We start from the raw sequence: 25,287 nt of genomic DNA, 5'->3' as shown, positions 1-25,287 counted from the left end.
TGCGTCGATCGTTGAACTGGAAAAGTTCGGAACCGAAGCGCGTAGTATTACATCCGAGCCCGATGGCGGAAAAAAACTATCTGAGGATGGAGCCTAAGCCCATGCGCAATACGAACCAAAGGAGGAGTCACCGACCTCGTGACTTCCAAAGACTTTCCAAGAGGAAAAACAAACTGAAAACAGCCGGGCCCAATACCAGATGCAAAAGTGTGTAATCTGCAGCTCATATGCCTCGAACACAGAAGCTACCACGGTAAATACCTGAGTGATATTCCTATGAACACCTTAGCGTGTGTGCATAGTCCCACGTGAGCTCAGGGTTCACCCTGCGCCGCAGGTCCTGAAGAAAGCCATTTCAATTATCACATATAGCTGAAACATGTAGACCATCTCTCTAAAAAACCTCACATTTGCACATTATTAGCAGAGACGTACAAGACCAGTGTCTCACTTACGTCCACCATATACTGTCATTTTTAACCTTGGCACAGGAACCATATATTAAAGGACGAGGTATCCTATAGGTATTTTAATCTATCACCTTCACAGCAGCCACTTGGCACAAAAAACTAAAAATAAATAGCTGTAACCAGGCGTCGAAGCACACCTGGGAGGCACTCGACCTTTCAGGTGCGAACCCGATGATGAAGCATGCAAACAACTAGGTTGGTGGCTGAGGGTTCTTCTAAAAAAACAAATTGGTTTCCCTGTTAAAGAGACTTCTAGCCAACAAGTTTTAACTATGCAATTATCAATTCCGAACCTGGAATTTGTAGAGCATGGCCTTATGTTCTTTCTTTTTGTTTAGATATCTATACCCAGGGGAGACAAGCTAGCTCTCTTTCTCCTCATTTGATTTTTTGACATCTCTGGGAAGAAGTAGGTTTTGCCTTGTTCTTCCTCCAACTCTACCCTATATTTTTCTGCTGGTCGCTAGATGACAGCAATGTAGGCAGCGAAGTAGATAAATGGGGATGGTTTGGAGGTCCGGCCATTCATCATCCATTAGCCCTCAGACGCTGAACATGTGGTTGTTGTACTGTTCCTAGTCACCCTCTGTTTAGGTATACACTTCCCCATCCCGCTAGTTCTGGGGTTAGTGCACCCTGTTAGGGCCTCTAATTCTGGTTTTCTTCCAAGCAGTGCCACAATTTCGACCGCAAGTCTCTTTTTCCTCTAGAGGCGGAGAGTCTTTTGTTCAACGCCAACGGTGGATATCCTCTTTTTCAGTGCTGAGGCATCTGGTTTTCTCTCCTGTGCTCACAATCACCTTTTGGCATCAAAGCCGGTTTCAAGGGGCCTGCCATTATCAGTGATATTCTGTTTGGACCAATGAGACTCTTTATCCCTTCTTTTTCCCCTTGACAGTCAAGGTCCTTGGTGAAGGGGCAGATTTGGAGTGTGTCAACGCCTGGGCACGGTGTTGACGCTTGAAGCGTGTCCTTCCTGTGTGGGCCTCTTCAGCATCCTGGTCTTTTTGACGTTGACATAGTAGAATTCCGTCCTTGGAGTGGGAGAATTCTGCTAGCACCATCTCTGTGCATTCTGGGGCTTGTCAATGGAACGGAATCTGCCCCCAGGCTGTGCCATGGCGTAGTAAGCCCACCTCTGCTTCTACCTAGATTTGGGGGTCTTTGGTACTTTGTTGGTGGTGGTGGAGGTTACACACCTAGTGACGGTCCTTCACAAATTTGTGGTGGCACTTAAGAAAGAAATGGAAAGGAAGAGGGATGTGATCCACACCCACTGTACATTCTTCGGCCCACGTGGTGGATTCCCCATGTGTGTTCTTTTGAGAAAAAAAGCAAAGAAAAACACATCCGGTGTTGATCAATGACTCCCCTGGGAATCTGCAATGCTATTCTCTTTACCGGTGACTTAATTTCTGTGCTTTTCTCTGTGGAGAAAGTCCATTTTCTTTTTCATGGACCTGAAGCTCGTGTCTATGCATACAAACTTCAAAACAGAAGCAACATTTTCTTAAGATGGTTATCACGCACAGAAACTTCTATGAGCTGCGTCTGAAATTATCAAAGTTAGACCAGTTGCTAAATGGTTTATATACAAGATGAAACACAAAAGAAGGTAAAGGACAGCATTTCAGACCCAACCACTAGATGGCAGAATAATGCACAGAATGTGAATCAAGAAATGATTCAAGCTGCAAAACAGAATTCACAGGAAAAAGCACTGTGCACTGCTTTATAGTGAGCCCACTTTTTCCCAAAAATCAATTACGCCTACACAATAAATATTTACCTGTAATACAAAGGACTCCTTGAACGAGATCGATGACTGTGGCCCTGTGAGTGTGCATGCTCAGATAATTTAGGGATATAATCATCAAGGCCAATAAGTCTCAATGGATCTACTTGGTCCACAACATCCATCTCCATTCTGTTAAAAAAAGAAAAATGTAGAGGTCTGTAGATTATCTTAGGACCTGAAGGCAACAAATTGATAAAGCAGCAAATAGGTGTGCATTTAATCTTAGTGGGTTTTTCATACGTCATATCTTCGCACATCAATGAACTATGGAAAGGAGAGTCTTGATTTAGTTTACCAGGGCGTGCATAGGACAAATCTAATGAAACTGCAATTGATTTAATAGCCTTTCCAAATCCTGGCCACAATACTGAATATCATCAAACTTTATAGAAAATTTTAAACAAGTGCACAATAAATATTTATAAATATTAGATAAAAACAACAGGCAATGTTCCCTAACAAAATAACTGCATACCATTCGAATAGAAAGGCTAAGGTATTAAAACATTCATAACTACCAATTGCCATATCTGCAAACTGAGCACAGTCATCTTTTTAGAATACTTTCAGGGCAGCATCAAGGTTCAGGTGTTACATTCCATAAATAGGCACAAAAGGGGGTGGGGATGGACGGAGCATCAGAGCCAATCAAACACTCACACCCAGTCAACAGATCTGGGTTTGATCCATCACCGTTCTTTAGCCCACTCTGCCACCCCAGTTCAGACATGGCCATATGCAAATCAGTCTGACCCTGTGCCTCATGGGAACAGTCCAGCCCGAACTGCCAAGCCATGCCTTCCCTGGACCGGAAACAAGCTTCCTAGGACCGGTTTCTGGCATTTCAGCCGTCTTCAGCCAGTGTCCAATGTTATCCAATGGGGGAGAGGGGGCCTCCGGTTGGTGGCGGCTGACTAGCAGGCCACAAGGTTGTGGGAGCCAAGCTCCTGGTGTTAGGCTAAGGGCAAAAGGGGATCCTGTTTAGCATAAAAAGTGCACCAGCAGCGACGCATTAGCGGCTGGGTGCAGGGTGCTGTTTTGGCGCCAGGTGCCCTGTTCTCAATGGGGATTTTCAGTTTTGGTTTTCAGCTGCAGACTCGGACAAGGAAGACTTCTGGGAAGAACCAACAGCAGGGCAGGAAAGTTGGAGGGCTGGGGGATGTAGGTGCACCTCGTGTTCTCTATTCCACGGCGCAGGGCGTCTGGATGCAGGGGTATCTTTTGGTCTGATTTCACCTTACTGGGCCACTCACGGTTGGAGGTGTCTTAGTGCAGAGGCTGCAGGTGACCTCAGGAAGTCCTGGAGGGGTCAACCCACAGTGGACCATCCACCCCAGAAACGAGCGAAACCAGCGAAAGCAAAATAGATGCTATACATTTGGAAAAACAAAAATAAACTTACCGGTTAAGACTACAGCCTCGCTTCTTTGTTACCCTGCTGGCCACCGGGCCTGCCGCAGTTTCTGGAGTGGGCTAGCCACCACGGGCTGTGGCAACTGTGACCTCTGCCCGCCTCGCTTCCTCTTGGTTCCACTGCTGGCTGTTTGACCTGCCGGCGACTTCGGAGCAGGCTGGCCGCCTGTAACGGCCGTGACCACTACCCGCCTCACTTCCTTGTTCCTCTGCTGGGCTCTGATGCCTGGAGTGAGATGGAACCCCGGGCCGTCCCCCTAACAACGTGCTGGGACTGGTGAGCTGGCTGCTGTCCACCGATGGGAGATCGAGCCCCCGAACATCATCTTGGTTCTCACCGGAGGCCAGTTTGATTGCATCGAGAGCGGGAGGGTCGCCTGCAGCGAGGACGTCCCTTCCCCGCGATTTTGGCATTTTCTGCGGCCGTTTTTCCCTCTCTCTCCCGCTCAATGGCACCTTTTGCAGCGCGACTTGTGACGGAGCCGCATCGCCCTTCTCCATCAGACCCCCCCCCCCCCCGCCCCGGGTGCAGCCCGCACTGCGAGCACAGCCTCCGTTACACACTGATCTCTCTTTGCCCCAGCAGTACATGTTGCCTTGCTTGGAACACTGCCCTCTGCTAGTGCGGATTGCAGTTTACTCCCCTGACTCCTGCAGCCCCCTGCTGGCCGCCTCAACGCCTTAAAGTGTGCACATACTGCTCTTCTCATTTGCAATTTCTTTGCTGTACTCCGAACATGGCCGCCTGCTTGGACTGACTACTGCTGTTTACTTCCCGGCTCCTGCTGCCCCCTGCTGGCCGCCTCAATGTTTGCCTACTCTGCCTTGGTCGTTTACCAATTCCTTTTGTTCACTTAGGATCCCAGTAGTCTGCCTGTGCTACTCGCTCTTTGCCTCCCGTTTGTCCCGCTGCCTCCTGCTGGCCACCTCAACCCCTACTTTCTAGCACTATATAAGATTTTGCTGGAGTGCAGAAGGATAGATATCCAAACACGAAAGGAAAGCATATAGACATATCTGTTGATAGGGTAAGTGGCTTTTGGAGTGGTAATGCCCCCCCCCCCCCCTCTTGGATTATGATCGCAGTCATCTGGCTGTCTTTTTTGCTTTGACCAGCCTTCTGAGACGCTCCCAGGGCAATTGTCTACAACGGTCTACACTGGCTGAGGCTCCAGCTCTTCACTACGCTCGGCCTGATGAGCTTTAACTTTTGACCGACTGAAGCTGGTGTGGTGCCTATCTCCATCCCTGCTCGAGGGTGCCCTCCAATTCGGCCAGACCTCTGACGCCCTGTGTGTGCCGTTTCTGCTTCTTCCATCACCCTGCCAGCCCTGCCCCCGCCGACGTGAATCGCCTAACGGCGCTCCCCCCACATCCTGATCATTGATACCGAGGCCCTTGACCCGAAGTGCCACCTCCCACCGCCCTGCCTGGACAACCGCCCCACCCCCACTGGCAATGGGCCCACTGACGCACACAGTAAGTACAGCTCGACTCTCGGGCTTTTGCTCAGTGCAGCCCCCCCCACACCTACGCCTGTCCTAGATGCCAGAACCAAGATCAGAGCACCAGCCGCAATTTGTCTCTTGACCCTCCCCCCTAAGCCCCGGGCGGTCTGCGTTTCTCCTAACGGCTCTGACCTCCGCCACGAGGCCCTAACTGAGCCAGGCCACGGGTCCTGGTTCATGCTCAAACCCCCCCCCCCCCCCCCCCAAACAACCCTTGTCTGCCTCTGGGCCATGTTTTAACATCGCCCCACTACCGGAATCAGCCCCCGACCGAGACAGGTCGGCGTCCCTCCCCCTCCCCCCCGCCACCCAGTCCCCCCTTCATTCTCATACTTCTGCGGACTGGACAAACAGGAGACCCCCTCCCCCTTTCTCATTTAATTCTCGTGCGGTTTCGGCAAATAGAAGGAGACAAATGACAATTGGTCTCAAAAACGCCCTAAAACAAGATGGCAACTTTCCCCAATTTCTCGCTCTCAAGATGACCTACGAGTTGTCCCCCACGCCCCCCCCCCCCCAATGACAACACGGAGAATGATTACCTATCCTCATGTCTGCCCGAGCCTCACTCTCAGAAACTCTCTACCCAGACTGTGACTTTCGCACAAAGTTTTTGCCCGGCTGACAAACTCCTATTATTTATATAATTAGTGTCCTTTACCACTACAATTTTGTTCTCTAAAACTATTGCCCACCTGTTTAGCAGAGTGCTGATGTCTCGCCATCATGTCTGTTTTGTTGTTACTGTGACAAATCTGGCGTGCTACCACCCTAATTATGTTATCTTTATAAGTATTGCTCCCTTGTTTAATTTTAATTTCACTAGAATTTGATGCTCCACTATCATCGTTACGCTATAACTACCTAGCTTGACCCGGCTGTGTTCTAATCTGTCTAATTCTGGTGACACCCCAGTTGTGTAGCTGTGCTTCAGCTCCCCCTTAACGTACTTGGGAGCTCCTCGGCTGTACTCCCTCTACCTTATGCTCTTCCCCCCACTTTCATTCTCTCCTACTCCCTCCTTACTCCCCCCTCGAGTTCATTATCTCTACTCTACTATCCCCACTACTTTAAATTCGCTGCCCCCCTACTCACTCCTAAACCGCCTCACCCCCTCTACTACTTTGTCTCCTATCTCTGACTTCCTCCCTCCCCTATCGCCCCTCCTCAATCCCCTCACCCCCACTCATACCTCGTCTCTCATCTCAGACTTCCTTCCACTCCCTCCAAATTCCACCCCCGATGGCCCATCATCCCCCCCGATCCCCTCTCTCAAACACCTACTACCTCCCACCTTTGTTGTCCCACCCCCAACGGCCCATCATCCCCCCCTGACTCCTCTCGCAAAAACCTCCTACCTCACCTCTTGTCCCACCCCCTCTCTTCCTCCCCTCTGATGGCTCATCTAACAACCCCATTCCCTGGCCCCACTCCCCCTAACCGCGCACTCTCAAGACATGTCCCAATTCCTGGAACATCCTATACCCATCCAATCTGTACAAACATGCCAAGAAAAACTTCAAGCATAAACTACTGACTCAACACCCCGAAACACTTAGTTGACTCCTACCTTAGCCTTACCACGCCTACAATAACCAAGCTTATTTTCTACTCCAAACGCCCCTCCAAATGGAAAAGCATCTTCCTGAGCTATCTCACCATCTCTAAATTCAGCAATATCCCATACGGTTTCAAACTTTCTACCTCCCCTTCCCCTGCTTTTTGTGGAGAAACTGACATCTCCATCTTCAAAACCGGCAACATTCTCATCCAAGCACCCGAGCACCACCTCTACAGCTCCCTGATAGATCTTCTATCCAAACCTGCCCCCAATCCTTCTCCCTCATCTACGTCTGTCCCCCACTTAACATCCCCCTTCCCACTAGCCCAGAGCCCACAACCCCTAGTCACCATAACTGCGCGTCCCACCACCCAAATCCCCACCTCATCTACAAACCAACATCCCCAAACCTTCCTTGACATTCCCAAACTCTCCGCACCAACATCTGTCACCCACATAACATCCCCCCTTCCACTAGCCCAGAGCCCTCACCCCAGTCACCCGTACTGCACATCCCACCACCCAATTCCCCACCTCACCTACCAACCGACATCCCCAAACCTTCCTCACTGCCGTAGGCCTCTCCACATCTGCAGGACCCCTCCCCCTCCTGAAACAAACAACTCCCACTACAAACTACATTCCGCCCATGCATGCGGAGGAATGCAAGTCCGGGACCCCTCACCCTGGGCTGCCCCCCCCCCCCATTAAACATATACCTCTAACACAGAATCACACTCCTCCCCCTCACCATAACCTTACCCCCCCCCCCCCATCTCAAACGCACCTCCCCCCGGCCACACGCCCTACCAACATTATTGAACCGCCACCACAGCGTCCAACAGCTCTAGCTCAACCCCCTCATCGCCGCCCTCCCTTCTCTCCCATATATTCCCCACCCCCAGTCCCACGACCTACCAGCACTAGTGAACCCCCCCCTCAGCGTCCAACCGCACCAGCTCTAACCCCTCTCCGGTCACCCTAGGTGTTCCCCAAGGCTCTATTATCTCCCCTTCATTCTTTAACCTCTTTATGGAACCTCTTGCGCTCATCCTGAAACATGCTGGAATTAACTACCACCTCTATGCAGACGACACACAACTTTACTACAAGATTAGGTCCCACGCGGATATACTTCATCTCAACCACACCTTAAACAAGATCCAACACTGGTTTCACACCAACAATCTCAAACTCAACCCCAAGAATACTGAAATCATCCTCTTCCCCCCCTAAAAACAACGGACTTCCCATCCAAAACTGGATCTCTGACATCAATGCGCTCAACTACTCGCTCTCTTTGTCCAACTCAGCGAAATCCCTTGGTTTCACCGTCGACAAAAATCTTACCCTCAACGACCACATAAAAAACTCGGCTAAAGGAGCTCTATTCACTCCATCACCTGAATAAAATCAAACCCCTCATCCCTCCTGAAGATTTCAAACGGGTCGTCCAATCCCTGATACTCTCAAAAATTGACTATGGTAATGCTATCCTCACAGGAACCCCCCAAAGTCCACCTAGCCCCACTCAGATCTATGTTCCACCTAGCAGCCAGGCTTATCACTGGCTACAAACTATTTGACCACATCTACCCATCCCTGAAGGCTGGGTGTGAACGTGTAATGTGTGAACACCTCCGCCCAGGAACGGCTTTGTTTCTGGGTTCAGGGAGCGAAGGCTCCCACCCTAGGGGTACAGAAACATGTCTCATGGTGGCAGGCTGTTGTGTACCAGCAGGGAACCCACCAGAGGCTGGTCGTTTTTCAGGGGGCATCTCTTAGATGCCCTCTGTGTGCATTTTACATTAAATTCCACATTGGCATAAGTGTGGGTTTAATGTGCTGAGAAGTTTGATACCAAACTTCTCAGTTTTTAGTGTAGCCATTATAGTGTTGTGGAGTTCGTGAAAAGACCAGCTCCCAGCACCATATACTCTAAATGGCAGCCCTGCACTTACAATGTCTAAGAATGGACTTAGACACTGTAGGGCTACAGGGCTCATGCACCTATACCCCCACTGCTGGCATAGGGCACCCAGCTAGAGGGGTGACTGATCTATGCCAGGGCAGTGGGTTGTAGGCATGTCACACAGGGATGTGTGCCATGTCAACTCTTCACTTTGCGAAAGTGCCATCTTTCTTGCATGGTATGCCCCCACTTTTTGCTGAATTGCTGAATGTACTTTGAGTGTGCCCTGGACTACTGCCAATCAGGTGCCCTGGGCCTATGTTCCTTCCCTAAAACCCCAAATCGGCAAACCCTGGCCACATGTCAGCCCCTGGTAAATGGTACCCTAGGTACCCAGAGCCTTGTGACCAGGGAAGGCCTCCAAGGGCTGCAGCACTCACTGTGCCACCCTTAGAGGCCCTGAACCCTAACACACACACACTGCCCTTGCAGGCTGAGTGTCTGGGTACAAGACAAAACAAAGAGTCGACATGGCACACAACCCGCACTGATACCAGTGTGGGATTTAATGTACAAAGCATCACAGAGGGCATCTTAGAGATGCCCCCTGAAACACAACCTACAATCCACGTCTGGTCTGAGAGGCTGCCTAGGCTGCAACACAGCAGACATGTTGCTGGATCCCTGGGTAGAAGAGCCCCCGCTCTCCTGGGCCTGCAACAATGCACATCCTGGGCGAGGTGCTAGGTCCACTCCCCCAGGATGGACAGGGGGAAGCTTCAAAGGCATGCCGCCTCTGTGAGCTTCCCAAGGCCACTTGTGCTGCCCCCACTCTGGCAGAAGCCTGGCCGGAAACACCAAATAAGGACAAGGGATGTGCCAGCCTGCCAACCCCACTCCTCAGGTGGGGGAGGCGAGGTGAAACACATCCCCGGGCCCTCGCCATCTTGAAGATGGGAGGCCCTGCCCAATAAGGACTAGGCTACTGCCCCACTCCCACGGGAGAGTGGCAGAATAGGGGGTGTACCCACCCCAGGACTGGGACCCATTGGTCCCTGCCCTTTACCTACCTGTAACACCCCTAAATGTAGTATTTAGGGGCACCCTGAACCTTCCTACCTTAGATTCCAGATTCCGAAAAACAAAGAAGAGCAAGAAGAAAGAAGACCTGCCGTGCAGCTGCTAAGAAGAGGAAGACACCAACTGCTTTGGCACCAGCCCTACCGGCCTGTCGACCCTCGAACCTGCTCCTGCTACATCCCGGCACCTCTTGTGGCCAGCAACCTCACAAACCCCGGAGGACCTGGCTACCTTTTGGCTCTAAGCACCTGGGACTCCCATGAGCAGAGGCTCTGCTCAAAATCAGCTTCTAATCCCTGGCATCAGCCCGGAACCACAAACCCTGCACACTCTGCACCCGTCAAGCCTGGCCTGTGCCGGAGTGAACAAAGGCCCCGAGGACGTCCCCCCGGCGACTGTGTCCCCGAATCCGGCACCCAAGGACTCACCTGGACGCTCCTGACGACGCCTGCAGCCTCAGAACCAGGTACCCCCCTAACCGCGATCAAAAGAGGGTACGATTTCCCAACACCAAAAGGCACCCCTGCACCCGGCGCCCACCTGTGCCCAACTCCTGGGTACCTACCTATCCTCCAACTACTTAACTTACCTTTCGACGTGGTGGTGGCACCTGAAGAATCTTCATCCCCGAGCTTGAAGCCTTTGTTCAACCAGGAGCTTTCCCATTGAAATCTATTGAGCGCCTGAAGGCTCAAAAGCACCCTGCACCCAGCCGCCCGAGTGGCCCTGGCAGTGTAACCTCTAGACCTATCTACTTCCCCATTTGCCATGAGCAAGTGACCAGGAGCCCAGCTCCCACAGCCGCGTGGCCTGCTAGTCAGCCACCAACCAAGGCCCCCCCTGCCTCCCATAGGATAACGTTGGGCCTAATCACTATGCACCCGGCTGCCCCTGTGCAACAGAGGGTGTAACAACTGTACTTCCCTGACCCTGGGAGACCCCGGAGTCTGTGCCCAGAACCTTAACTCTGCCAATCGAGTACTTACCCAAAAGCTGATAACCCAATTTTTCTCCATAGGGTAATATTGACTGGCTTCTTCTGAAATTTGGAGTTTCTAAAACTTACAATATTCACCAAAAATCAACAGAGTAACGAAAACGAAAATACTCACCTGCTATTAAGAGAGATCCCAGTGCTGGATGTTGGTGCCCAGCACCGACCCTGAAAAATATTCACAACTGTACTTACCATTAACCCAATTTTCTTCCATAGGAAATCATTCACTGTTTTTCTGTGAAATTTCTTCTAAGTGTCAATTTTTGCAAACTACAAATATGCTTTAAAAATCGTACCAACTGTGAAAACGTAATTACTTACCTGTTTTAGTTAGAGGTCCCAGTACTGAGTCTAGGAGCCCAGTACTGGATTACAAAAGTAACGAGAAGAACAATTGTTACTTACCTGTAAACAGGTGGTTCTCCAGTATTGGTGTTTCATAGATTCACATGCTTGAATATTCCCCGTCGTCGGAGTGGGAGTCCCACGGTAAATAAAAATAGCAATATATATAGTCATAATATACATAAATAATCCATAAATAGAGCTATGCAGGTGTAAAAACACCAAGAATGTACCTATATGAAATCTCCATAGGGATACATGGAGAGAGAAAAAAGACATTGGTAGTCTATCTCTGTCATTATCTTGGTCCAAACTACAGCCAATCAGGCGTCAGCACCTCTCCAGAACCTTCTCCTCAGAGTTCCTGACCTCAGATTTTCGTAGCACCAAAGTGTATGCATAGTTTATGAGGAGGAAAAAGCCTCTGAAGGGAGGAGGGAGGGTCGCATGTGAATCTATGAAAGACACCAATACTGGAGAACCACCTGTTTACAGGTAAGTAACAATTGTTCTTCTCCAGTATTGGGGTGTCTTTCATAGATTCACATGCTTGAATATGAATAGAAAGCAGTAACCATATTATTGTTTCCATAATGACATCAACGTGAGATCGCAATGATCATAACCTTCTTATAAAAACATCACATATATATATATAGATACATATATCTGTTGACATACAGCATGTATATAAATGCAATGAATATTATTGAACAGTAAATGGAAACAATATGGAGGCGGGAGGAAGAGGCTCACCTTATTTAAAAAGATTGCGCAGCACTGCCTGTCGCACTGCAGCATCCTCCCCGCTTAAGGCCGCCAAGCAGTAGTGCTTAGTAAACATGTGTCTGGTCGACCACGTAGCTGCTCTGCAGATGTGTTGCAAAGGTACTGCAGCAAATGAGGCGGTAGAAGATGATACTGCCCTAGTGGAGTGTGCTCTCACGGAAGACTGCAGTGGTTTGTTTGCCTTTTGATGGCAGAAGACAATAGCCGTCGAAATCCAGCGTGCAATCGTCGGTTTAGTAACCGGACGTCCTTTATGACAGCGTCCATACGCTATAAAAAGCTGATGTAGAATTTTAAACATCGTTTCACATCCAACGAATGCAACCTTTGCTCCGCAGGTGTCTGAGGATTAGCAAAGAAAGTCTTTAATATCACTGGCTCGTTAATATGAAAATCAGAAGGCACCTTGGGTAGGAATGATGGATTGGTACGCAACACTACAGCATCCGGTTTGAACTGCAGGAAAGGAGGTTTGATGGTAAAAGCATGGATGTCACTGACACGACGTGAAGACGTTAGTGCCAGAAGTAGGGCCACTTTCCAAGTGAGATATTTTAAGTCAGCCTTGTGAATGGGCTCGAATGGTGGTCTCATCAATTGCGCTAACACAATGTTAAGATGCCACAACGGAGGAGGGCGCCGAATTGGCGGAAATTTTCGAAATAAGCCTTTAAAAAATTGGCGGATTATTCTTGAGGAACAAAGGGAATTTGATCCATCCTGTCGGAAACGGGAAATCGCTGCTAGGAAAACCCGTAAGGTTGCATGGGACAGTCCGGAACTAGCTAAGTGCAAGAAGAAAGGTAGTAATTGGTGTGCCGTGGAATGTATTGGGTAGATTCCGTTAGAAGCACACCAGTGGCAGAATCTCTTCCATTTCAACTTGTACGTCCTGGCTGCAGAGGGTGCTCTTGCTTGAGCCAAAATGTCTCTACAATCCTTGGGGATGTCTAGATGGGCGAACTCATAGTGTTCAGGTTCCAGGCCGATAAGCTCAGTGAGGAGGGATTCGGATGACAAATTCTCCCTTCGCTCATCGTGAGCAGATCTGTCCGAGACTGCAGGAGGATTGGTTGGCATTGGGACAGCAGGAGCAATTCTGAGAACCATGCCTGTCGGGGCCAGCGTGGGGCTATTAGAATCAGGTGGCAAGGTTATCTCTTCATCTTCCAAAGGACCCGAGGTATGAGGGGAATTGGAGGAAAAGCGTACGCAAATAGATTGCACCAGTTCATCAAAAGGGCATTTCCCTGTGACCCTTTGTGGGGATGCCAGCTTGCATAATTTCGGCATTTTCGGTTCTCCGGCGTAGCAAAGAGATCCAGCCGTGGACGACCCCATTGTTGGAATATCCTCTCTAGAGTTGGTTGGTGTAATTCCCATTCGTGGGTCGATGAGGAGGACCTGCTCAGGGAATCCGCTAGGACATTGGATATTCCTGGTAGATGAACTGCTGTAATCATGATGCGATGACTGAGAGCCCAGTCCCAAATTGATTGAGCTAACCTGGACAGACTCGGGGATTTTGTTCCGCCCTGTTTGTTTACATAGTGCATACAGGTTGTGTTGTCTGTCTGTATTAGCACTGATTCTCCTTGGATTAAGGGTAGAAATGATTTTAGAGCCAGAAAAATCGCCATAAGCTCCAACCTGTTGATGTGCCAAGTTCTTTGATGTGTTGACCACCTTCCTTTTACAGAGAGATCTTCCAAATGCACGCCCCATCCCTCTAATGAGGTGTCTGTTGTGATTGTCCTGTCCGGCGTCACCGACAGAAATGAAGTGCCTTCTGCTAAGTTGGCTGGTATTGTCCACCATTCGAGTGCCGACCTAATTTGATCTGTGACACATACCATGTCGTTGAAAGATCCCGAAACTTGACGCCATTGAACATCCAGTGCTTCCTGGATAGGACGTGTCCTTAGCCTGCAATGAGGAATCAAGGCAATGGACGATGATGCCATCCCCAGAAATGATTTTAACAGTCTTACAGAAACTGACTTTTTTGACCTGATCAAAGTCACTAGCCGTCGTATCTTTTGTAGACGCTCCTGGGAGAGAAACGCTTTTGCTGATAACGTTTCCAGAGTGGCTCCCAGAAAGTCCCTTTGTTGCGAAGGATGAAGTTGGGATTTCGCTGCATTTATGGAGAGACCTAATGAGCGAAACACCTCCTGGCATAGAAGCGTGTGTTGTCGCAGCGGAGTGCTTGACTGTGATTTTAGTAGACAATCGTCCAGGTATGGAAATATTTGCACTCCCTGGAGTCGCAGAAACGCTATCACTGGAGCTAGTACCTTTGCCTTTGTAAACACTCGAGGGGCCGAGCGCAGACCAAACGGTAACACTTTGAATTGGAAATCGTGTTGACCCACTCGAAAACGCAGGAACTTCCGATGACGTAATATAGGGATATGAAAATAGGCATCCTGAAGATCTATCGTTGCCATGAAATCTTCCTGCGAGAGTAAACGCAAGATCTCTATTAGCGTCATCATACGAAAGGATTGGTTCTTTAGATATTTGTTGAGTGCCCTCAGATCGAGGATGGGCCTCCATTCTCAGTTCTTCTTTGTGATAAGAAAGAACCGGGAATAAAATCCTTTTCCCCTTTGAGATACTGGTACCAACTCTATAGCTCCTTTTTGCCTTAGAAGTCGAACTTGATGTAAAAGTTCTTTGATGTGAGGTGGTGGTGGTCCGGTGGGTGGTGTGGACGGAGGGAATTTGGTGAACTCTAAAGCGTGCCCCTTTTTCACAATGTCCAAAACCCAACGGTCCCTTGTAATGGAGGACCATTGAGAAAAGAGATTCGACCTTTAACTTTGTATGTCTGGTAAGAGTCATTGTCTTTTTGACGAGTTTCCTCTGTATGAGGATTTCCCTCTATACGACTTGGAGGCCTGCTGTCGTGATGATTGTTGGTGCTGGCTATATGAATAGCGGTTGGATCCTTGATTATTGGGTCTGTATTGATTATTCCCCTTTCGAAAATTTGAGGAGGTGCCGCGTCCGCGTGCACCACGAAAATTTTGTCTTTGAAAATGTAAATTTCCGAGAGATTTAGCAGTCTCAGTATCTTTCTTTATGGACTGGAGCGCTTCATCGACGTGATTTCCAAATAACGCCTCTCCGTCATAAGCCATGTTTAGAATCATGGACTGCACCTCCTGGCGAAAGGATGTCGATCGTAACCACCCCTGCCTGCGCAGAACAGCCGCTCCAGCAAGCTGACGGAAACCCGTGCATGCGATGTCCACTGCACAATCAATCATTTCCGCCGACGTAGTTTCTCCCTCTTGGAGCAACTTCATTGCTTCGCCTTTAGATGGCTCCGGCAGTTCTTGAACCAAAGTTGAAATATCAGCCCACACTTGTCGGTCATAACGACCCAAGATGGCCAAGGCATTAGCCGCTCTAACCACAGTAGAGGCCATTGAAGAAAACTTACGCCCCATGGCATCCATTCGACGTCCGTCACGATCCAGTGGTGCGGTGACAGTAGACGCAGGATTTTTCGCCCTACGTTGCGCTGCCTGCGTAATGACGGACTCGGGTCTTGACTGACCCGTGAGGCATGCTGGGGTTCCTAGTTGTGCCTTATACTTCATTTCTAATCGAGGCACCTGTGCTGGCAAGGTATTCGGTGTTTTCATCAACTTCTTGCCTTCTTCCCAAATGAAATCCACAATGGGAATAGTATGCGTCTGTTTAAAAGGTTGACTCTTGAAATCATAAAGGAAACAATCTTCCTCTCTGCGCTCCGTTGTCAGTTTAAAACGTTGTGCCGCCCTTTCCATTAGTTGGTGAAAAGTCGCTATGTCCACTGGAGGTGAGTCACCAGATACTACCGGAGAGGGGGATGATGTTTGTGTCTGGTAATCGTCCCACTCCGCCATATCATCATCATCGTTATCCACATCACCATCATCATCATCTGGGATCTCACCCTCTTCTCTTTCTTGAGGGACCTCCTCCACAAACTCATGGTGAGGTAACAACCTCGTTGAAGGCTGTCTTGGTGGTGCTGACGGCATCAGGGGTGAAGGATTTCCAATCGGCACCGGAGTTATACTTGTCGAAACCACAGGAGTTGACGGAACCCCAGGATGTTGCGGAGACAGAGGAAAACGTTGGTTATAAAATCGTCCAACATGCGTTGGAGATTAGCTATGAGTGACAATGGCAGTCACTGTTGAATGTTTCGCAGGGACCTGCTGCATGTAATCTGCATCTTCAGCCTCACTACTGTCATCCTGGCATTTAATTATTAAGTCGGATGGGCTTTGCGCCGTACCAAAAGATTCAGGTAAACCTTCCTCGGACTCCTGTTCAGAATCTGTCGCAAATATTGGTGATGGAAGCTGCGACTCCTCTACAGGAATAATCTCGTCTTGCCTATCTAGGCCAGTACTAGGTGGCAATGGCATCAAGGGAACCACAGCGAAAGATGAAACCGGCGCTGAAGTCGCGGGAGGCAGCTGCTCCCTCAATGACCTTTGAGCAGATGATATTCTGTTCACTTTTATCCTTATTGACGAAACTGCCGTCGACGGCTGCATGGTAGTCACCGAGGACGTTTTCGGAGAGGGCCTCGTCGACGGAGCTACCGTCGATGGAACGGTGGTCGACGGAACAATCGTCGACGAAATGTGTGCCGACAAACTCATAGTCGACGGAGCCATCGTCGGAGCGGTCGTCGACCTAGCTGTCGTCGACTGAGCCGTCGACGGAGTAGCCGTCGACGAGATCGACAACGAAGTCGATCTCACACTCTTCGTCGACGACGAAGTCTTCGTCGACTGAACCTTTTCCTTCCTCGTCGACGACGATGTAATGGGCAATATAGACGTCACCGACCTTGTGGTACTGATGGTTACCGTCGACGAGGATAACGTCGACGGGACAATCGTCGACGAACACGCTGCTGATGTCGTCGTCAGAGTCACCGTCGACGAGCCGGACACTGCAAATTTCGTCGTCGGAAGCATCGTCGACGAGGCGGCCAGTCTTTTTCCAGAAAACTGGGAAGTAGACGCCTCAACAACCTGAGAACTAGGTCTCGAAGGTGACAAAACAGTAGGTGAGTCAACAGATGTGGCAGATGTTAGAGCCAAAGACAGTTTCTTTTTCTTCAGGAAGGGAGATGGCAACTCCTGCACACTACTGCGCTTTGAGGCTGTCTGGGAACGGCCAGAAATAAGGCTTTCAAAATCAGAAACTGGATTCTCCTCATCTTTCAGTCTCTGTAGCCACAATAAGAGACGGCCTTCCCTGTCCTTCAAAGTCTTTGTAGAAAAGGTTCTACAAAATTTACATTTTGCCACCTCATGATCTGGGTACAAACAGTAAATACACTTACTGTGTGGGTCCTCAGAAAATAAACGCAGTTTTCCACACGAAGAACAAGGTCTAAACAAAGATTTCTTACTTGAAGACATTCTGACAGACAAAAAACTGAGCAGAGCTCAGGGAGACTCCCTGTCACACGACGTGCGGTAGAAAATCTGAGGTCAGGAACTCTGAGGAGAAGGTTCTGGAGAGGTGCTGACGCCTGATTGGCTGTAGTTTGGACCAAGATAATGACAGAGAGACTACAAATGTCTTTTTTCTCTCTCCATGTATCCCTATGGAGATTTCATATAGGTACATTCTTGGTGTTTTTACACCTGCATAGCTCTATTTATGGATTATTTATGTATATTATGACTATATATATTGCTATTTTTATTTACCGTGGGACTCCACTCCGACGACGGGGAATATTCAAGCATGTGAATCTATGAAAGACACCCAATACTGGAGAACATACTATACCTGCAACTTGAATTTTCTCGCATAGGGAATCATTGACTGTTTTCTATGAAATTTGTTCTAAGTGTCAACTTTTAAAATAGCAATATATTGCCTAAAGTTCACAACAGTAACTAAGTCGACTTTTATCACTTGTTTCAAAGAACTGTCCCAGGACTGAATCTAGGATCCCGTCCTGGAGTTACAAAAGTAATCCTGAAAGTAATCTATTGCAAAGAACTCAAAACTTCCATTGAGCTCAATGCATTATTGTGTTGCCTATTGCAACAACCTGTAACCAGTATTTACAAAAGTCAATTACATATTACAAAAGTATTTACCTAAAGCACCCATTCTGAGAAAGTATATTTTAATACCTATTGTTGATACTAAAATAAAACAAACATTTTTTATATAAACCATTGGCCTAGAGTTGTTATTGAGTGTGTGAGACCATTTGCTGACTGAGTGTGTACAACAAATGCTTTACACGGTCCTGGGATACTGCCTTACTGCTCGACCAAGCTACCACTTTAGAGAGTAAGGTTATATTTAACTTTAACCTCTGCCAAACCTCTGGGGACTGTGGACTCTGTACACACTGTACCTATTTGGGAACAGTATATACAGAGACACTTTCCCACAAGTACCAAAACATGCAGCCTGCAAAGTCAGTGTGTGTGTGTAAAGGTACTCTAAGGGTGGAACAATAAAGTCTTCCCTGGTCACAGTGCCCTGGGTACCTTAGGTACATTTACTTGGAGCTGACCTGTGGCCAGAGATGCCAATTGGGTTAGTTTTGGGGAAAGAACACAGGCCCTGGGAACCTGAATGGCAGGGACCCAGGGCACATCAAGCGAAAGTGCATCAGTAGTCTGGCAAAAAGTGGGGGGGTTACTGCAACAGAAACCCACTTTCCTACAGTGGAGCATTGACAGGTTCGGGTGGAAAACCTTCCCCTGCTGTTGCCACAGAAGATCCTCCTGAGGGACAGCTTGATCGGAGGATGAATAGCCATGCTCAACAGCTCGGATACCAAACTGTTCGATCCCAGTCCGAAGCCACATGAGTGACTTGGGCTAGGTCGTTCCTGATCTTCTTGAGAACTCTGGGTAGGAGTGACATGAGCGGAAAATCATGCAGGCAGCCCGAGCTCCACTCCAGACAAAAAGCGTCTACGAGAGAGAACCACCTTGGAAATTCCAGCGCGCATAACTGCTGACATTGACCGTTCACGACGGTGGCAAAACAGATTTAACCAAGTCTCTCCCCACTGCTGCTAGGCATTATCAGCGGAGTTCCTCTGCCCTGGAGTTCAGAGAGCCCGCCAGATGTTAATACCACCAGGAGAATGCCCTACAATTCCAACCACGTCCAGAGATGCAGGGCCTCTTGACAGGGGGTCCACGACCCTATTCTGCAATGTTTGTTGCAGTACCACATAGCGGTGGTGTTGTCCGTGACCACCTACAGTAGCCTTCTCTTGATGGAGGGCAGAAAGATTTTTAATGCCAGCAGGATCGATCGCCAAGAGGTTTAGTAGGTTGATGTTGAGCCCAGAATGCCGCTACTGTCAGATCTGGCTGGGGAAGGGAGAGGAGTTTGTCATTGACCCATACGCAGTCTATCAACCACCACTGCAGTTCCCTCTGAGATCAGGACCATGTCGGAGAGGATTTCCTGATGCAGCGCTAACTGGAACTTCGGGTCCCAAAGCAGAGCCCACAATTGCCAGCTGGCATGCATCACAAGCAGCAGGCCATGAGGCCTAGCAGCTTAAGATTCAGTCTCAATGAAATCCAGGATAGAGGCTGAAACACTAGTATCACAGCCCAAACTTCCTGGACTTGCCGTTCGGGAGGATAAGCCGGAACTGCACTGTTTACAGAAGAGCTCCGATGGAAGGGATTGTCTGATAGGGAGTCAGGAGTGACTTGGGCACGTTGATAGTGAACCCCAGCAAATGCAGGAATTCCGCTGTAGACTGGAGATGGGAGACAACAGCCTAGAGTGAGCCCGCCTTTAACAGCCAGTCATTGAGATAGGGGGGAAGACTAGCACTCTGTTCGCAGATAAGATGCAACCACTGTCATCTCTTTGGTGAACATCCGAGGGTTGGATTTGACTGGTCTGACCTCTGGCTGCCCGATGTAAGAGGTCTGTGGGTACTGCGTCCTCAGCCACATGGAGGCTGGGAAGCTTCTGCACAATGGTAGTTTGGCAGGTACAGAGGCGACTTGAAGCCCTTTCCAAGGAAACGAAAATAACAAGGGGCAGATTTGGGGTGGCGAGGAGACACGAAAAGGTCCAAAGACCTGGCTGTAGTCCTGTTGTTCTTAAAGCGCTCCAGTGCTAATTTTGCCTCATCTCCAAAGAGGCAGAAGCCATCAAAGGGCATATCCATAAGCAATGCTTGGACATCCATAGAAACACGTCAGTAGTCCTTTGCCAGGCATGGCGTCGTAAGGTCACTGTCGAAGCAACCACTCTGCCCAGTGAGTTGCTGGTATCCAGTCCAAATCGGATCGTGAACTTGGCTACATCTCTCCATGCCACTGGAGTCAAGCATTCCTGGCTGTTGAGGGCTGAAAGCCCAAAACCGGTCCTAGGATGCTTGTTTCCAGTCCAGGACCTGGCCTGGCAGTTCGGGCCGGACTGTTCCCATTGGGCCCAGGGTCAAGACTGATTTGCATATGGCTGGGTCCAAACTGGAATGGCATGGTGAGCAAAAAAACGATGGATTTAGGCCCAGATCTCTGTACTGGGGAGAATGTATGAACTTGTTCGGCATTCTGTCCATCAATTGTTCTTTCTGCATACATCTCTCCCATCAGCAACAGCCTGGAAGAGGACTGACCGGTCCTCTTATTGGACAGTTCGCTGGACTTGCACAACCGTATTCCACAGAGCGTGGTAGTAGCGGCTGAAAATGCATGCAGTGTTCACAGACTGCAGTGCCAGACTGGTAGAAGAAAATATCTTCCCCAAATATCTTCCCCCTGTCCGGGGGTGCGGCAGGGAATGCACCATGAGAGGTAGCGGCTTGGACTACCAAGCTGTCTGGATAAGGGTGTTGTCTGAAGAAGTTGGGGTCCCCTTGAGCAGGGCAGTGGTGGCGGGCAGTCCTGTCCACAGGCGCTCCCAAGCTGAGCTTGGACCAGGTCCCAAGCAGGACGTCTGTAAGGGACTCATTAAAAAGGGAGAAATGGTTTGGAAGGGGCCACTCCAGGCTGAAGCACCCCTTCAAGACGTTAGTCTTGATCTCCACCAAAGGCAGGCTAAGGTCCAGGACCTAGGCTGCCCTCACCACTACCACCACTGCAAATGAAGCTACCTTATCTGCAGACACAGTAGTTAGAGAAAGCATACGAGCATCTTGGCAAGTGTCCAGTCCACTGACCTCCGCCAGGTCCATCGACCAGCCCATTAAGGGATCTAAGGGCCTGTATTCCTCAGGTTTCAGCAACCCCTCCCAATCCTTTGCTAACCCTAGCCCATAGGAATAAGGCTTTGATTCCTGCCATGCAGGCATGGCTCCAGTCGTTGGTTGGCGCCCGTCCAGCTCAGTGTCCGAGTCGGGGATCAGAATGGGGACTGCGCCACCGGGGGGTAATCAGCAGCACTGGGAGCGTCTGCATCGGGGCGGAGATGGTCGAGGTGGTTTGAATGGTGCCGGACCTGATCCATCTGTGGATATAATGGTCACGACTGGCACCAGAGACGCTAGCATAGATCCTGTAGGGGCCCCTACTGAAACCGCAGGGCCGAAGACGCTGGCGGGAATGGGACGCTCAAATGAGGCGCATAGCCTCAAAACTCATTACATTGAGCGGGGGTCCCTCTGGCTCCCGAAAACTAAGGAAGCACAGAGTCGACCCAGAGGCTGGCTCATCAGCTTGAATGTCAACGCTCTCTTGTCTGACGAATGAGGTGAAGCAGAGGACCTCATTGACCTTTTTTTTTTTTCTTTTTTAATGGGACTTACCAAAGTGGCTTGACAACATGGATTGCAATGAGGATTGTGAATGTCACAACCAATCCCGGGACTTTCCTTTTGAGCAGGAGCAAGAGTGTTGCAGCGTCCCTTGTCAGGCGGCAAGGAGCTTGAGGGACCACTCCCTTAAGGCTCTGAGGTGAATGTTGCGGCAATAGGCTCAAGTCTTCATGTCGTCGTTGCGTTCCAAGCACCAGAGGCATACAAGGTGCAGGTCAGTCACCGACATCTGTCGTTGACCAGAGTTGCAGGGCCTGAAGTAGGTTTTCCTAGTGGCCATCCATGCCACACCAGGAGGAGAACTCACAAAAACTTTGACAAAAAGTCAAAAAAGTACAATCAAAAAGTGACCAAAGGTGTAGCTCTCCCCGGATCTGTGCTGGCTGGTGCAGAAATTAACTGACGTCCGTGAGCTGGAGTGGTGCCTATGCAGGCACCACACACATTACATCCGCCGACGCCACTTGGAGCTGATTGACGATACATACCGGCGTGCAGGGATACTGCTCAGAAAAAAACTCCAGATCCAGTCTGATGCCTGGGGAGAATTCAAAGGTAAGGAATCTGCGGCTTAGAAGTCTATCAGATTAGTGATATCAACCACTTCTTAAAGAGAGGCTGTTGTTTTTCAGCAGAAGACCATAAAAAGTAATATTCTGATGTTCAGAAATAACATAATACATCAGCTGTTCGTCAGTTAAATGAACCAAAGGAGATAGAAATAAATAGCTGCTTAGACCACAACAGTACAGGTTTCGTTACTGGGTTTTCACACAACTTACCTGTTTTTTTTTTTTTTAAACAAGTGTCAGAGGATGGAGAAAATGCCAGCAATATTGCAGGCATTTCACCCTTATAACCGTTTTCTTAAAAAAATCAATAAAACATGGTACACCGTACTGATTTGTTCAGAGCCTGTCAACAACGAAGTATGTTAGCAACATGGATGCAGAAAATGAGACCTGGACACTTATTTGCTCATTTGGAAAAGCACACTGTTAAAAGAAAAAAGGTTCTTGGTGCTAGCGGTAATAAGGTAGCCCCGCTAATCTACAAAAAGGGCTTAGCAAAAAAAGGTATTAATAACTAGCGGCAGAGATGGTAAAGAAGGTACAGAAAGCATAATTAAACCATTAGGCGGGAAAATATACATTTCCAAAACCATACAAAACTGCTAAACTCTCCACTTAATGTTTTAGGTTGAAAGGTCCAGAACTGTACTATCAATTATTAAACCACATCATCCAAAGCTGCCGATTGCATTTTTTAATAACAATTATGGAAGGGGACTGAAGGAACCACAAGCAAATATTTGTGACATTTGCCTTAATTTTAGGTGGTCCAATGAAGCCGGGGACCTTTCTTCACAACAGTACAGCAAATGATTCAAAACTACCTCCCTTAACTGAAGACACACTTAACAGAACACAACACAGTAAATAGTCCACTTACCCTCTCCTAGCCAAGCACACCCTGCCTAGATTCACAACTGTACAACTGCCTTTGCATCTGTACAAATACCACAAACATACATGCGTACTACTGAACAACAATAATACAGATGAGAAGGTAGGCCTATCTCCCACTTTCAAGAATGATGAAAATAGATCATACCGAATGTACAGGAAAAAGGCTTCTGGGAGTCTGTTTGGGAGAGTTCAGCATAGACTGGAAGAAGGTAAAGTGACAGATGCTAGCTTGAACAAGGTTTGAAGCAGGCCCCAGACGTCGCCTTCCTGACAGAGACCTGGCTGAACCCCTCTTCAGCACCCGACATAGCCATAGCCATTCCGGAAGGCTACAAGATCACCCGCAAGGACTGCACCAACGGAGTAGGAGGAGGAATTGCCATTGTTTACAGAAACACCCTCAAAATCTCGACAGACACCAACGACACTCAGCACCGCCGAACACCTACACTTCCAGATCCACACCGACCCCAACACCACCCTCCGAGGTACCCTCGCCTACAGACGCCCCCAGACCCTGACAGCAGTTCAGCGACTCCATTGCCGACTTCATCAGCACATATGCCCTCGCCTCCACAGACTACATCCTCCTCGGGGACCTGAACTTCCACCTCTAGAACAATGACTCCTCCAACTCTTCCACCCTGATCGACAACCTCGGACTCAGACAACTCGTCACAACACCCACCCATTCCGCCAGCCACACGCTTGACCCCATCTTCTCAGCAAGCTCCCACGTCTTCTTCAACCGCACCACCGAACTCCACTGGACCGACCTCCGCTGCATCCACTTCACCTTCCGGAAACCCACCACACACCCAGCAGATGGCCCGCCGCCGCTGGAGCAAGGTCACAGAGGGCCAGCTAACCACCGCTCTCGCCCAGAGCCCACCCACAGACCCGACCGACGCCCCAGCTCGCAGCCTCAGACAATAGATCGATGACTGCGCCAACACCCTCGCCCTGCTCAAGAAGCCCTCCAACCCCCACACCAGCAAAAGAGCCAGCTGGATCTGAACCACCTATGGGGCATTCTGCAGATACCTATGGCCAGGGGACACCCGGCAGTTACTTGTTATTGTATGATTACACATGTGCAATGATACTGTTATGAAAATCAATAAAAATGATTGCTACAAAAAAAGAGCCAGCTGGTTCACCAGGCCTCCAATCGAACCTGCCGAAAACTAAAAAAAAAATGGATCCGTGAACAAACACCGGAAAGCTACACAGCCCACAAGAACGCCACCCGCAGACACCACCACCTCATCAGATCTGCCAAAAGGAACTCCTTCAAAGACCGCCTAGACAACAACGCACACAACAGCAAAGAGCTCTTCAGCATCATGAAGGAACTCTCCAACCCCAGCTCCAACACCAACGACATCCCACCATCACAAGACCAGTGCGACTCGCTGGCCACTTACTTCCGTCGCAAGATTGCTGACATCCACGACCGCTTCAACGCCGTCACCACCCCGACAACTGCCAAGACCCCCGCCCCCACAACCACCACCCACCTGCTCGCCTGGACAAACATCAACGACGACGACACCATCAAGATCATGAACACCATCCACTCCGGATCCCCGGAAGACCCTTACCCACACCACATCTTCAACAAAGCCAGCAGCACCATCGCACCTCACCTCTGGAAAACCAACATCTCCTTCGAGACAGCGACCTTCCCGGAGAGCTGGAAGCACGCAGAGATCAACGCATTACTCAAGAAACCCAAGGCGGACCCTAAGGACCTCAAGAACTTCCGACCCATCTCCCTGCTCCCGGTGAAGGTGATCGAAAAGGCAGTCAAACAACCTCCTCAACATCCTGGACCCGTCCCAGTCCGGGTACCGCAGCAACCACAGCACCTAAACTGCCCTCATCGCCGCCACGGACACCAGGACCCTGCTCGACAATGGGGAAACCGCAGCCCTCATCCTCCTGGACCTGTCAGCCGCCTTCGACATGGTCTGCCACCGCACATTAAGAACACGCCTCCACGACGCCGGAATTCAAGAGAAGGCCCTGGACTGGACCACCTCCTTCCTCTCCGGCAGAACTCCGAGCATCCGTCTCCCCCCCTTCTGCTTCGAAGCCACCGAGATCATCTGCGGCGTACCACAAGGCTCATCCCTCAGCCCCACACTGTTCAACG

General features: G+C 49.4%; 1 protein-coding gene across 2 annotated transcripts in view; it reads right to left on the bottom strand.

Moving 5' to 3' along the window:
• The window catches only part of LOC146863304 (uncharacterized), a 306,982-nt gene that overhangs the window by 147,462 nt on the left and 134,233 nt on the right, over positions 1 to 25,287 (bottom strand). For both annotated transcript variants that reach the window (XM_085642718.1, XM_085642719.1), the window contains exon 6: positions 2,260 to 2,397. In XM_085642718.1, coding sequence (XP_085498844.1) covers positions 2,260 to 2,397 — 138 coding nt within the window. The remainder of the gene's footprint in view (positions 1 to 2,259; positions 2,398 to 25,287) is intronic.

Source organism: Triturus cristatus, chromosome 2_2 (genome assembly GCF_964204655.1).
Source record: "Triturus cristatus chromosome 2_2, aTriCri1.1, whole genome shotgun sequence".
NCBI classification, from domain to species: Eukaryota; Metazoa; Chordata; class Amphibia; order Caudata; family Salamandridae; genus Triturus; species Triturus cristatus.
This window is presented reverse-complemented; position numbering and strand designations above follow the sequence as displayed.